Source organism: Hakea prostrata, chromosome 8 (genome assembly GCF_041222555.1).
Source record: "Hakea prostrata isolate BN-2017 chromosome 8, UWA_Hpros_2, whole genome shotgun sequence".
Taxonomy (NCBI): domain Eukaryota; kingdom Viridiplantae; phylum Streptophyta; class Magnoliopsida; order Proteales; family Proteaceae; genus Hakea; species Hakea prostrata.
The window spans coordinates 21,690,106-21,705,902 of record NC_142607.1 but is presented as its reverse complement, the minus strand read 5'-3'; the positions used below and the strand labels follow the sequence as shown (position 1 = coordinate 21,705,902).

Here is a 15,797-nt window from a genome sequence, read left to right as displayed (position 1 = left end):
TTACCTGATTGTGTAAGACCTTCCGAAAGTGTCAACACCGTGCTCAAAGCCCATTTCCCAAGTCCATCATCATTTAAGTTACATCTTCTCTCAAAATCATTCAAGATTTTCATAATGGAATATTTAGTATTAATCTCTATTGATTTTAGGTCAGAGTCAATAAGTTCAACAGAGAGGGTCTACAGCGGTCTTTTACATTGACTTCGGGTCTTCCGACCTACAACATAAATTTTCGTATTAGGATTTGTGAGAGATTTCACATATTCCCTTTCTACTGACGGTTGTTGATACTTTTCCAAATTTTTTATCCAAATTAGACTTCTAAATGGGGCTGTTGATGGAATGACTATTAACCAACCATTGATTGATTTATGCATGAATGTAAGGTAGATGGTAGTTGTAGTATTTTACTCTTTTTTTTTTTTTTTTTGGTTAAAGGTTGTATTAACACTTCTTGTAAATATTTAAGTTCGCTTCTACCAAAGATACAAAAGAGAACTGTTTGTTAGCTTTAAATTATTCTATTCTAATAATAATTTGCGGAAACATTCTTTTTTTCACTTTTTTCACTTTTTTCACTTTTTTTTCAAATAATAATTTGCACAGCGTTCGTTTACACTCCTTTGATTAGATCAGACGTGTCATCGTCATGATTTGTTAGACGTTGACATAACTTACATTATTTAAAATTAAAAAAAAAACATTACCAAAGTCTTTATTACATACGAAATACCCTTCAGCTCTGAGGCCTTACACTCGAGTCAAATAGCAAAATAATGTTGTTTCTAGAAATTTCAAGGGTAATTTGGTACTTCAAATTTATTCTTCTGCCTGGCTTCCTTGTCGCGCGTTGAAACGTCTGCCTCATCTCATCTCAACTGCCGAGAGGTAGAGGGAGAAAGAAGCTTTACTTCACAACAAAATTTGCATCTGCGATTTTAATTCAAGTTTTGAACCGGTAAACAGCCTGGAAGAAAAGAAAAAGGTGAAAAGCGGAGAACTTTGAAGAGCTTCCTTTACTCAACTCATTTCAAGGTTCGGAATCCTGGAGTGCGATCTTCACAGCTTTCTTGAATCCCTAAATCTTGAGGATGGTGGGAACTCTTGCAGGATTGCAGGAGCATGTCAAATTGGCCAAGGAATACGCCCTGGAAGGCCTTTATGACACCGCGATCATATTCTTCGATGGCGCCATTGCTCAGATCAACAGGTACTTGGTTTACCTATTTCGTTTGTGTTATAATCCCTAGCTTGTGTTTTTTACATTGTTTTTCGAATTTCTGCTTTGCTTCTTGTTGAAGAAAATGTTGGGTTTTTCTTTTCTTTTCTACCTCTGATTTGTGAATCCGAAGAACTTCTCCTCTTCCACAACCCCTCCCTCAACAGAAAAAAAGGAATTGGCCTCGAGAAGAAAAGTTATACCTTTTAAAAGAAGATTTTGTTTTATGATCTCAATGTTGGCCTATGTGTGGACATTTCCATTTACAGATTTTTAATTAGTGAGGATTTCGAAAGATCGTGTTTCATGTGGTTTGTTCGTGTGTGAATTTGAATTTGATTTACTATTACGAGTGATGAAAGCTAACTTCCTCCAATTAGGCTGTAACTATATGACTGTTAGTGAGGGGCAAGTTCATGGCTTTCCTTTTCTACTCTTTGCAGACACATGAGCACGCTTGATGACCCTTTAATCCGAGCGAAATGGATGAATGTGAAGAAAAGTCTGTGTGAGGAAATAGATGTAGTTAAACTGTTGGATGCCGAGAGAAGGGCCTTCAAAGAGGTTCCGGGCAACATACGCTCTTCCTCACCTCCTATTAATACTAACTCGTCATTTGTTTTTCAACCGTTAGACGAATACCCTACTTCTTCAGGTGCTCCGATGGATGATCCTGATGTTTGGAGACCTCCGAGCAGAGACCCAACAGGCAGAAGGTCTACCAGGGCTGGCCAAGTGGGTATGAGGAAGTCTCCACAAGATGGTGCTTGGGCTCGCGGTGCTTCCACAAAAGCAGGTACAAGTAATCGTGGATCAAAGACTAGTTCTTCAAGCAAAGCTGGTTCAGGAGTCAGAGCTTCAAGTGCTTCTGGACCTGGGAGAAAAGGCAATGCATCTAGCAAGTCCAACTCCAACAAGACAGAGTCAGCAGTAAGTCTATTGCCGAGGTTTTATCTTCACTTATTTGTGTTTGGGGTGTCAGATCATTGTACAGGCATAAGTCTTCAGCATCTGATCTTTGTTGGTTGCAAAATGTGGCTTGTTGAGTTCTTTTTCTTTTTCATCCAAGATGTCCTACAGCCTGGAATGTACAGTCATTTCAGAAAACATTTGAGTCGTCCTGTTGGACTTAAAAGTAATGTCTGCTACCAGGTGTTGATGATGCACAATTTGCTTTTGTGCTAAATGTTGTAACTGGCATCGAGTTGATGAGTATTGTTCTATCAGTCACTTATCTCAACATGTCAGTTCCTTTTTTCTTGCCATGTTGCTGATTCTGGTTGTAACTACTCAGATGTCCCATTGTTATTCCAAGTTCAAAAATATATAATTTTGTTATTGTACCATATGGGTGTCAACTTAAGGATAATATAATTTCGTCGTATATATTTACTTCCTGATTAATATGTTTTTAAATTAACTACCATAAGGACATCTATTGTCAAAAATTCAGGTGCTGGGAAAGTAGATGAATATTTGATCCACAATGCTTAGACAAAATACATTTCTAAAGCTACCCATTGAGAAAACCAAATGAAATTGTTTTAGACCTGCAAGTATTTCAACCCTGGCTTGGTTGTTTAGTACTTTTATCCGCTCAGGCAGTTTAGGAAAACTGAACTATTTTCTAGGGGTAGTGATCCAAGCCTTGTTTTGAGGGACAACATGATGAAAGTATATGAGGAACAAAAAATGCCAAGTGTTGGAATAAATCTCTTTGGCATACTGGGGAATTAGAGTCGAAAGTCCTTGGACTAGGATTTTCATTGATGTTGTTGTAGGGAGGAAAGTTTCATGGTTGTCAGTGACTCGGTGGAATGCTGTTGGAAATCAAATCTGAGTTGCAACCATTGTTGTCAAGGCATTGCCTTAATTTTCTCCTCCCCCCCCCCCACCCCCCCTTAACACCCTCCATCGGATGACTCGTTCTTGTGACAACTACCATTGCAATCAAATGGTAGGTTTAGCATCTCATTTAGGTTGTGCCCGTGATATATATCTTGGCTTCCATGAAGAGAATAAGAATATAAAACTTCAGACTTTGGGTATTAAATTGGACACTAAAGAATCATCCATGATAAATTTTCTAAGAATTTAGGGGTATGCCAGATCTTTGTATGATAGCTTTTTCTTGTCTATATACTGTCTTCATAAAATCATTACTTATCAAACTAAAGCAAGACGTGTGAAGTGGAAGAGTACTTTTATTTGGGCAATACTGCATTATATCTTCTTGGCTGCTGAACTGGCCAAGGTTGTTAGACTGACAAGTTCCACTATGAGTAATGATTATTTTACATGTTTTCAAGCACATGCCGTAATTGCTTGTGACTGTGATTTGGGAATATATAATGTCCTCTCTGCTCTTATTGTGGTAGTGTTAGTAGTACTACTGAATTAGTTCCCTACATATTAATGTTTGTAAAGTAGTACTCAAGGTTGCCTTTCTGTCGCTGATAGTTTTCCAATTGTATTAAATGATAATGCGATCCTGAATATCTGTTTTCTAGGTACTGATTTGTATGTTCAATTGTCATTTTGTCAGAACGGAGACACTGAAGATGGGAAATCAAGAAGAGGACAATATGAAGGGCCTGATCCAGACTTGGCTGAAATGTTGGAAAGGGATGTGTTGGAGACAAGCCCTGGAGTTAGATGGGATGATGTTGCTGGGCTGAGTGAAGCCAAAAGACTATTGGAAGAAGCTGTTGTCCTTCCCTTGTGGATGCCTGAGTATTTCCAGGTATGCACATTCTTTGGAAGCCTCTGGAGATTATCCAGTGATGCCGCACTGGTTTTCCTATTTATTAAATACCAGTGAGTTGGAGAAACACGGTGTGCTTGGTGAATTATGTATTATCAACTCTCAAGGATATTGGGTGGTTAAATTGAACATATTAGTTTTGAATAATAATGGGCATCTATAGTGTGTGCCAGTGCATATTGTTGGGTAACCTGAGCCTGTTGAGCCTCTAAACTTTGACTGTGTTATGGGAGAGCGGAAGAATGTTATAGGATTTTGAAACTGCAACAAATTATGCAATGGGTGAGGAAGATTTGAGTCTGTCGGTATGAAATCTTCAGATTCCACTTACCTGAGGGATAAAATCCTTTCATTTTCCCATGTACTTGAAACATGTCCCTTGACTGAAAAACTTGTGGGAATAAAGCGAGGGGCAACCAAAAAGAAGTTCTAAATTCACCTATAGAGGTGTCACTCAGACATTCTAATATATTTGTTTATATGTATGATGGCCATGCTGACATCTAGTGCCTTTAATCGCAGGGAATCAGGAGACCATGGAAAGGTGTTCTTATGTTTGGCCCCCCTGGTACTGGGAAGACTCTTTTGGCCAAGGCAGTTGCTACAGAGTGTGGAACAACGTTTTTCAATGTTTCTTCTGCTACCTTAGCTTCAAAGTGGCGTGGTGAGAGTGAACGCATGGTTCGGTGCTTGTTCGATCTTGCCAGAGCTTATGCTCCAAGTACAATTTTCATAGATGAAATTGATTCTCTTTGCAATTCTAGGGGGTAAGTTTACATTATCATTACTATTGCTACTATGTTTGTTGTCAGTATTATTATGGTACTAGGCAAAAGTTTGGCTAGGCATGCAACCAAGGCATAGTTGAATTGCGTGATTGTCAGGGTGCCTAGGTGAACTAAGGCATTGGATAGTGCTAAAAATATAAGGCTACACCAACTAGGCAAGCAAGGTGTCCAAGCCACCTGCCTTGGCAACCAAGTGTGAAGGTCGATTAAAGCACCTGGTCGCCTAAGCACTGCCTAGGCAACACCTTTGCAACCATGTTTGGACGGTGAAAATGAAATTGTTGGATTCAAAGTGGAATCCACCACAAACCTAGGATGGTTGAAGGTATTGGTGTACATGGTAAAGTAACCTCAATAAAGGGGAAAAAAAGAAAATTTGCCTTTTGTAAACAATCCCAAGATCTGTACCAGCACCCATAGAGAGGAGAAGAAACTGAGATTGAAGGGAAAAAGAGAGAATCCTGCTCACAATGTACTTTGTGGAGCTTGAGTATCAATTGTAAAGACACCTAATACCTTTACCTTTATTTATATCTTCAGCTTACATCAATTTAAGAAGTAGAATAGAACTAAAATGCTAAAAATAGAAAATAGAATTGTACTTTAAGTCCAAAACCAACTCAAACCCAGCTCCAAGGTGATAGCCAATTTTTTCCCACTTTACCCTTGTTCCCTTACACCTTCGACCTCTAGTTTCATGTTCAAATGCGTTATCGATGAAACTTGGTACTGTTTTATCCCCTATTGTTGTTTGATCGCTTCATAAGATTCTGTTTGGTTATTCTTTTATTTATTGTTGATGGAATTGGTCTTATGTATGAGAGATCATTCATGGGGTTAGGTCAGTTGAGTATTTGCTCTGCGTTAGTGCGTGAAGGATTTCTGTATCTACCATCATGTAGGTGGCAGTCCAATTGGCTGAATTGACATGTGGGTAATTATATCATATATTGGGCATTTATTTATTTATTTGGGTTCTATGGTAATGTCCCTAATTCATGAACTCATGGCGTGGAAATAAAGTTAGTACAGGGATTAGTAGTTGAGTCATTGAGTGTTCTGAGTTAACTAGGATACTCAATAATCAGAATATTGTTTTGAGTTTATTAATTTGGTCGGTCATATTGTAGTTGATTATGTGTTCTTTTATGACTCATTAAGAATTTTAGGTCCTTATACATGAAATAATCAATTAGTGGGATAATTTAAGTCAATAATATGTGGTTCTAAAGAATTTTAGCACTAACGAGCAGGGCTTAAAGATGGGTATTCAATACCTGATTATCTTCTTCTCTCTTGTTCATTCTAAGATGCATCTTATGTTCCCCCTCCCCTTTGTTGATATGATTTCCCAGGACAACAAAGTTGCTGCCTTTTCCAGATCTGATAAATAGATTTGATTGTTGGGCCTGCACGCCTTTGGTATTCAGAATATGAATTTTCCAAATCCTTAGTTAATTTATCCCTTGGTTGATGCTTTGTGGTTTAGTGAGGAATGGGTCATGATTTTGTTAGCCTTCTAAGTTTAGAAACAGGGATTTAGTTAAGGTGAGTAGGGGTCTAAAGCCTCTGCATGGGTTGCCCATGCTTGAGTTCTAATAAAGATGTGAGTCATAAGGTCTTGTCATTCCTGACCTTGAGAGTATGACCTGTTCTTTCTGGGCGGAGCTTTGTCAGACCTCAATTCCTGATTAGGAGGATGGAATAGAATAATCTCTCCATATTTGATTTTGTAGGACTATAAATGGTTCCTGTAACTATTTTGAATTAGACCAACAGCCAGCGATAGTGTAACCTTTCTGCCTGTCTGTTTTCATTGTTGACTTGAATCTCTACTTCACAGTCCACAGTAGGGAGTACAACAGGGTTGGTTTGGGCTCCTTAGAAACAGTTGTGATGTTGGACAACCCTAGAAACTAGGGTATTCTACAAGAAACAGGATCCTACACCAATTAAGGCACTTTAAGGGATGAGGGGAGGGGTTCACACAACACACAATTGAATCCACGCTCAAAAAACAATACGGAATTAAAATTTCAGCAAAGAAAAATATAAATAACATGCAAGATAAAACTTAAAAGGCTTAGGGAAGAACAAATTAGATTTATTAATTCAATCCACAAAACTAGACAAGGAGGAATAGGGCATTGCATTCAAAGTAACCAGAAAATACAGCAGTAGGTCATACAATTGATCTTTCATTCAATGAGGGAATAAATAGTACATTCAATGTATGAAATCTAATCCCAACCCAACTAACATGCTACCAATCACCAAGCAGGGGTTAATAACAGGGCATAACCAGCAAAGTAGAAGAAGGAGATGTAGAAAACAAGAAGAGACAATAAGTATGCGGGATTGTCGATAGGTTTAGCAAGAAAGTAAAGAACTAAAGGTAGCAGGATTGTCGTGAGATGGGCAGGAGAAGAGGGTACAGAACAAAGGTTTAGAAGAAGGGGAAAAAAACAAAAATTGATTGCAGAAAAACGATTCTGCTGTAAGTGGCCAACACGGGAATAAGGAAGAAGAAAAAAGAGAGGGTTTAGGACAATTGTAGGCTGCATGGTGAGGTTCTGTGCAGAAAGAAAGGGTAGGAAAAAAAGAAATGAAGAGAAAAAGAATCCAGTCAAGGAGAATGCCAGCCTAGAGGGGGAAAAGGGAGAGGGAACATTCAGTTCCAGAAGAACAGAAAAGAGGTGGAAGAAGCACTTATCGAGATGAGGTAGGAGATCCAGAGAGAGAAGCTGCAGTCATGAGGTTCTTTTCCTTCTAATTTTTTTTTCATCCTTGTGCCCTTGTTGGTGGTTACAACATAAAAGGAAAAAAAAAGTTCCTAAAATAACCCAATAACATAAAGGAAACAACATAAAATCTTCTAACTCCATGATATGAAAAGAAAACCCTGAACTACCTTGACAAAAATGACCCCATAATACTAATATTAATAAATAATACCAATACTGAAAAAACCATGGTGTGGACCATGCCACATAGAAAGGTACCCTCAACGTGGAATCACATGGGAACGTGAAACCCCGCCCACATGGCCAGTTTTTTGCGCGACTGGTGGCGTGCGTGAATGTTTACAAAAAGGTAATTAAATAAAGATCAAAGCATATACAAATGCTAATCTTCATGTTAATCTACATGCATGCAATGCAAAAAGGTATAGAAGGGCCTAGGAGATGGTAGAGGCACGACTGTAGGCATGCCATCTCAAATCCTTCCTCTATGAAATTAAGATAAAAAAGAGAAAAACAGGCCATCTAATCCCGCATCCTTACCTTGCTTGAGTTCCCTTTCGGGTTCCCAAAAAGATGAAAAGAACTTAAGAAGAAAGAAATAAGGCACTTACCATTAAGAAGACTTGCTTTATTAATTCAAAGAGAAGTTACAAAGAGAACACTTAGTACAAAAGGAGAGCACCATCACTTGGGGAGATTTTTTCACAAGAGCAAAGGTGGAAGAAGAGTTCATGTAAGGTGCCTCCCTTACAATAGTCCTAGCTATTTATAGGCAAGTGGATAACACCATGCCTTAGTACACATGGCATTTTTATAAGCAAAGTAAAGACAAAGGACTAAAGAACAATATTTAGGGGACTATAATGTCCTTAACCTTTAATAATATTTTCATTCTTGTCCTTTGAGGTGTCACTTCAATTATTTAAGGAGATGATTCCATGCAACACCCTCTACACATGCAGTTGTGTGATCTACTGAGGACCGTAGATTTGGTATTTCTTCAAGAACCGCCCCGTGGCATTCCACGTAGTATAAAACTATTGTTTTTTCACATTGGTTTGGTTCAGGAGATTAACCTATATTTTACAGGCAAGGTTTTTGCCTGGCATATTTTTATTCTTAGCATGCTCAAGTGTGATAAACACTATGTTTTATAACCCGTGTTCAGAGTTAGCTGGTTTTGTACTAGTCTGGCCTAATTTACCCAATATTTTACATGCTTGGTACTAGCATAGATCCTGTTGTAGCCTGGATCAAGGGTTAATGACAATTATGAGATTTTACATGGTTGTTCTATGAACCATGTGGTCCTTTATGGGTTGGGCCAAAATCTTTGTGGTTTTGTTAAGGTCCACAAAGACCATCCTTAAGTTTAACATTATTTGGGTGTGAGACAGATGATAAGGGAATCACCCTATGATAGGAATCTACATTTCAAGGAGACTTTTCTCCTTGTCTTTCCCTTTCCTTCTTTTGATCACCTCAAATTCAGCATCTTCTAGAGGTGGCATAATGCGTGGTTGTGATTATATTTGTGGGTTTATGGGCCCACCATTGCTTGTATGTGATTGTAGCATGTTTCGAATTTATCATATGATGCCTTCTTTGAAGCTTTGAAGGAATTCTGATGGTTCTGGAGCTGGTTCTGTTCTTTAGCTTCCAACTGTGTTTTGAAGTATTTGTTTTATTTTGTCTAGAGCTTCCTCATGTTCTTTGATCTTTTTGTGAAGCTCCAACTTTTCTTGGTGTATTTTGATCATATGATCTTTGGCTTGCTGAAGAGCTCTCTCCTTTTCAGCATTTTCCTTGTTGAGGTTATTGATTCTAGTTGCTCTGGAGATGAGTTCTTCATTGTATTATGCATTCCTTTTCTTCATATTTTCGCAATGATCACAGAACAATCTTCTTTGGATCATTGCAGTGAAGGAAGGTTGTGATGGCGGTGCTGCCCTGAGTTTTGGATCAATATAGTAGTTGGGGCCAAGAATGATTCTGGCTTGCATGGTGGCCTCCTCGAGAGTGTCGAATCCTTTGAATCTTGGAGTTGGGTGGTCTTGTATTGCTTGGATGACATCTTCCCAATCAAGGAATATGCCTTTTGTATTGCCGTCAAAGACCACGTAAAATTTTGATTTTCCTCTTTTTGTTCTAACTTGATCAAACAATAGAGTTACTGCATTTAGAGCATTGGCTAGAGCAAGCTGAAGTTTTTTGTTTCCAATGCTTGTGTTGATAGATTGCTAGAGATTATCGAGGGCAAAATCTTCTGTTCATCACTGATTTTATATTCAATATGGTTGGCAAACTTCATATGAGTATTCTTGAACAGAATATGGGGGCCAATCTTGATCGTCTCTGATGGTGATTGTGATCTTGGGGATCCTGCAAACAAGCTTGTGTTCTGATTATGAGTCCCAGTGACAGGAGCGTATGATGATGAGGCATTGGAATTGCTTATAGTAGGATTTCCTGTGATGCTGGAGGGTAAAATCCTCATTGGAGTGAGTATGTTAGTTGTACCCGAAGGTTGTGATTGGTTTGGTGTAAGGGGAGAGGATACAGGTGGGGACTCTGAATGTTGATCTGGAGAAATGCCTGACCATCTCCCAAGGGAAGTGTTTAAGAATTCGTCCTGCTGCATTGTCAAGCGGCAAAGTTAGCTAATTCATTCTGTCTATAATATAAGAGTCTTTTTAAATTAGATATTTCATATATTTTATTATATACTAAGGCTTGGTTATCAATCCTCTTAAGTAGGTCTTCTGGGATAGTTTATATGGGTTCATCATCAACTATTCCAGCAATTCTTCTTCTTATATAATTTAATTCATCTTCCTTTTCTTTTATTTTATTTTCTAGTTTATGTATTTTTCTTAGATGTCTTAGCCTATCCTGTGCACTCATTTTGTGTCCTTTAATATTTTGTTTATTTCAGATAATAAATCAGCTGTTTTATTGTCATGGCCTTTTATATGTTCGATTTTAATTTGGTGTCCCCTATTATAAAAATGTGTTCTAAATATGATCCATCTTCTGTGTTGAATTTTTCTCTCATTATAATTTTTATATGCTTTTCCTATGGCTTCACAATCTGTTCTTATCGTAAAGGGTCTATTTGTTAGGAATATTTCCATTGATTCTAATCCTTTGATTAAGGCTTCAACTTCATATTCTACATATGTTAGGATTTTAACAGAAAATTTTCCTGAATTATATCTACATATTTGTTCTGTAGATTTTGGGTGATATTCAGATGGTTTTATTTTGAGGACGACTCCCCATCCTTCTTCACATCCATCGGTTTCTAAAATCCTATAATCTTTGTCAGTGGGTAATCTTAATGGTGGTATATTTTTAAATAATTCTTTAATTTTTTGAATAATTTTAATATCTTGGTTATTCCACCTATGTTCTCCATTAGGGGAAGTCTTCTGGTATAATGGTCCTAATATTTTCCCTAGGTTAAGAATAAAGGTCTAGCTTGATTTGCTAATTCTAAAAATGATCTTATCTGGGTAATACTTGTTAATTTGTCTGAAAATTCTAGAATTTTGTAGCAATATGAGGTTGTAATTTTATTGTTCCTTCTTCTAATTCCATTCCTAAGAATTTTATATTTGTTTTTCCTATTTCCATTTTCTTTTTGGAAATGACAATTCCATGATTCATAAATTCTGAAAAATATTATTTGTAAATGACTAATATGTTCCTGGGGTGTTTTACTGTAGGCTAATATGTCATCAATGTAAGCTATAGCAAAATTTCTATGTTTAAGAAATATATTATCCATGTGTTTTTGGAAGTCTTGTATGTCCTGTATCTAGTTATATGTGTGTGTGTGTGTGTGTGTGTGTGTGTGTGTGTGCGCATATCTCCTTAGTTATATACAAGACTGTAAAATATTCAGTAAATTTGACTGCAAATTTGGATTCCATCAAATTAAAATATATCCAGAATCTATTGAATGGACTACATTCACCACAACTGAAGGACATTATGAATGGTTAGTAATGCCATTTGGACTTAAGAATGCTCCTTCTGTCTTCCAAAAGCCATTTGCTCTTAAATTGTTCATGTACTAGTCACATACTAACTTAAATTAATTGATTGGTCAATCAATTTAATATTGAAAAGGTAAAAGTTAAACCAAGTAATAAAGCTAAATTCATATTTAGCTCGACCCAACACGTAGGCCCTTAAAGGTGGTCTACTGTATAGACCACAGGATAAAGGCCCAACACCTATATGACCCAGCCCTAGGCTTATTCCTAGGGAAAGACTGTTTTGGTTATGGGTCTCTGTAAGTGATGGGGAGATCAGGTTGTTGGGATTCCAGTCCAGGATCGAATGTGTAGCTTGATTCATATCCTTCTTCCCTATTCTTTTCATATTCTTCTTGGTGCAAAAGGTAAAGGTTGCTTCGTTATGACCAATACGCCATGGGTTTGAGTCTGAAAACAGCCTCTTTGTGAAAAGAGAGGTAAGGCTGCATATGTTTTGACCTCCCTAGTTCCCACAGTCGCAGTAACCTAGTGCACTGGATGTGCATTTTTTTTCTTTCCAGGTTTGTATATTCAAATTGATAATCAAACTCTTGTCTTTTACGATGAGTTCAAAGAATCCTCTTCAGATGTATCAATTGGATTAAGTTCTTAACCTATTTCTGGTTTTGTAAATCTGATTTCGAATTGAGAAAGAAAAATGAGGTGAACATGGATCAGTGACAACACTAATAAGGATAAACTAGAAACAGATTGATCATTCCAAAATAATTCCAAAAGGTGACAAAGATGAAGAGGCATCAAATGAGACCGGTCAGAGCCAGACTCTTTAACAACGAGAAGGGACAATGCGGTAAATTGACAGCTCTACAAGAACAAAAGAGAAAGTAAATGCAATTCAGGTTGATATTCTGTTAATGTTATTGAGTCCTAGTGCTATTCTGATCATCTGTCCATTGCTGGTTGGGTTTTTAGGAATCTGATTTTGCTCACTGTTCTGAAGCTCTTAAGATTAGAATCTTATTGCTAATGTCTATAATTCCAGATCTGACTGTCAGATGTATCAGTCTTTGGGTAGTTATTCTCCTCCATATTTTGTCCCTTAAACTAGCTTTTCAACTGCAGCAGAATCTTGGGTCATGTGTTTTATGGATGTCCTGAATTCTGGTTTATCATTGCACTTCAGAGCCTATCGCTTAAAGCTTTTCTGGAAACTCATAAATAAGTCTGAAGGAGGCAACAGTTTGTTGGGGACAGAAGATGACTATGAATTTGAGTGAAGCCTCTTCTCCATTCCCATTTAAGTTGTATCACTTCAAACACCTTATTTATATGAATTACAAAATTCCAAATGTGCAGTACCATTTAAGCATGGGCAAGATCCAGTGGTCAGAGAAACACCTGGCTTAGCTGAATGAGCCACCCACCACCAGCTGGTCTTGATTTCTTTTTTGTTACTATTATTTTAACGTTCTCTACTGAATTTCTGAGATCTGTTCTGCTGCTTTGCTGTCTTCTGTTTTCAAGAGACTTCAGAAGCTCTGATTTCTTTTCTATTGCATTAGCTTGTTGGTGATATGTTTTCTGATGCAATAGTCTATTGGTGATATGTATGTCCTTTTACTTTCTGATTCCTAGTTCTGTGAAGTAAATATTCACTTTTTTTTTTCCCGTAAAAAATGTTTATTGTAAATGGGCTCGCCAAGTCTCCCTTTTTTGAATTAATATTGGCATCTTTGATAGATATACATTTAAATTTTGATGTGAAATTTTATGGCTATAATGATGAAATATGCATTGATTTTTTTAGGGCTTCAGGAGTGAATGTGCTCTCAATGGCTGCCATTGAATTTCTATCTTCTAAATCTGAATCAACATTGACATCTATGCTTAGATGTATATCCTAATTTTGATGGCAAATATCATGGAAACATGACGAAACAGTCCACTGATTTTTTCAGGGCTTCAGGAGAGCATGAATCATCCAGAAGAGTTAAGTCTGAACTTCTAGTGCAAGTAGATGGTGTTAATAACAGCTCCACTGGTGAAGATGGTACTCGCAAAATTGTGATGGTCTTGGCAGCCACTAACTTTCCATGGGATATAGATGAGGCACTTAGGTTGAGCATCATTTCTATCACTTGAAGATTTAAATCTTTGAATCACTGATGGAATCTTCTAGTTCCTATTACGTGTTTTAATGCTGCATGACTTCTCCTTTGAAATCAAATTTTGTCCTATGTGTTGGTGTTTTCTTTGATTTGATCCTTACATTAACACAGGAGGCGGCTGGAAAAGCGAATATATATTCCTCTTCCAGATTTTGAGAGTCGGAAGGAGCTTATAAGGATTAACCTCAAAACTGTTGAGGTAAAGCTTACTTTTTCTAACTACTTAGCTCATGCTCTGAATGTCTTGTTTTTATCAAAAGTCGTAGATGGTTCAGTTTAACAATGACAACAACTTACAACAACAAGAAGCCTTGTCCCAACTAAATGGGGTCGGCTGCATGGATTCTTTGCATTCCAATCAGCTCTCTTTGAGGTTATACTAGATAAAAGGCTAAAGCCATGCATATCCTTTCTCACCACTTTTCTTAAGGTTATCATAGGACTGTCCCTGGTTCTTCTAATTCCTTAAATCTGGATTAATTCAAAAGGTTGTAGATGGTTCAGTTCAAACTGTGATATTTCTTTGAGAACTTTCATCTTGGAATTTGTATAGTGGTTCGTCCCTCAGCCATTGCATGTTGCATTCCATACTTCCACTCACCAAGTGAGAAGAAGAAGAAGAGGCTACTTTGGGGTTGGGAAAAGAGGATCCAGGTTAGGATTGGGTAAATTTTTATCCTGAGATGCATGTCTGTGACAGGGATTTTTTAGCCTACGAGCACAATTAACTTAGTAGATGAGGATTAGAAATATCTTCAATTTATATTCAGAATATTACTGCTTTATCTTGGCTAATCCATAGTGTCTGTATGTATTCTTCTTCATTCCTCATTACTGACTGCTGGATCAGCATTTCTAATCAAACAGATAAATGTTTCACTATGTTTATACGAACCCTTTATACTCCTTCCAGGTGTCTCCTGATGTAAACATTGATGAAGTGGCCCGTCGAACTAATGGATACAGTGGAGATGATCTCACGAATGTATGCCGTGATGCTTCTTTGAATGGCATGAGACGTAAGATAGCTGGTAAGACTCGTGATGAGATCAAGAACATGTCAAAGGATGAAATCTCGATCGACCCTGTTGCCATGTGTGATTTTGAAGAAGCTATAGCCAAAGTCCAACGAAGTGTTTCTGCTGCAGACATTGAACGCCATGAAAAGTGGTTTTCAGAGTTTGGATCAGCATAGTATTTGGGAAATGATCAGCTGAATTGGTTGTTCCTGGGTCCATAATGTCTATTTGATGGTTGGTGATTGTTTTAGGGTAAAAGGCTGGGCATGCTGCCAGGGTATCGAACCTTATCTCTCCCCACTCCTAGTGAACCCCTTGCCCTCTGATGCTCCCTTCCATGTGTCTGCCGCCCACTAGCTTACCTGGAATGGGTTGCAGGCCTATGCTTTCCCCTTCCACATGTTCATATATCTTTGGCTATATTTCTTGTTGATAATCATTTGTTGTAAGGATGATGAGTTGCTTTTCTTCTTGTGTCTTAATCTGCCCTGATGTTAAAAGTTTATCCACTTACTGGGTTTAGCTAATAAAAACGAGAGGGGTCTCTGAGCCAGTGGTAGGTCTTCCACCCTTAACAACATTTCAATTTAATTGTTAAATGATCATGTTAGCATTCTACGTAGTGAAATCTTTGCACCATCTCCTGGGTAACGCCATAAACTTACGGCAAATTTTCAGCTGAACCCCTTGAGGTACCAGCTAAAATTAATGCCATTCTTTGAGTTATTCTATTTATCAATTAGATTCCTACAGGGGAAAAATATATTGGTAACACCCCTGTTGTTAGGAAATCAAAATTAAGTGCTGATGCAAGAAAGTTTAAATTTTCAAAAGGACTAAAATATTCTTGAATGAAAAATTATATGCTCGACTTGTCGGTGTCTTCCTCTATTGTTTGTAGCCGTTCCTTATTTTCCATTTTTATATCTTTATAATTCTATTCTTGAATAGATTTTTTTTCTTCTATTTTGGTATTGGTGTTTTTTTTTTTTTGCTAAATAAGCAATATATTATATTAGTTAAAGCAACAACTACATATTTTGGTTTTATCTATTACAACCACTCTGTTGTGATAGTCTAGTGCAGAAGAT

The 15,797-nt window shown here is 37.4% G+C and overlaps 1 protein-coding gene across 1 annotated transcript; it reads left to right on the top strand.

Annotated features, from left to right (window-relative positions):
* Positions 1 to 858: 858 nt before the first annotated feature.
* On the top strand, positions 859 to 15,592 carry LOC149007420 (katanin p60 ATPase-containing subunit A1-like). Its single transcript, XM_089165030.1, has 7 exons — positions 859 to 1,210; positions 1,663 to 2,149; positions 3,765 to 3,962; positions 4,506 to 4,750; positions 13,478 to 13,636; positions 13,799 to 13,886; positions 14,601 to 15,592. Exons 1-7 carry the CDS (start codon positions 1,092 to 1,094, stop codon positions 14,880 to 14,882), a joined length of 1,578 nt encoding a protein of 525 aa, XP_089021156.1. The 5' UTR covers positions 859 to 1,091; the 3' UTR covers positions 14,883 to 15,592.
* Positions 15,593 to 15,797: the final 205 nt, after the last annotated feature.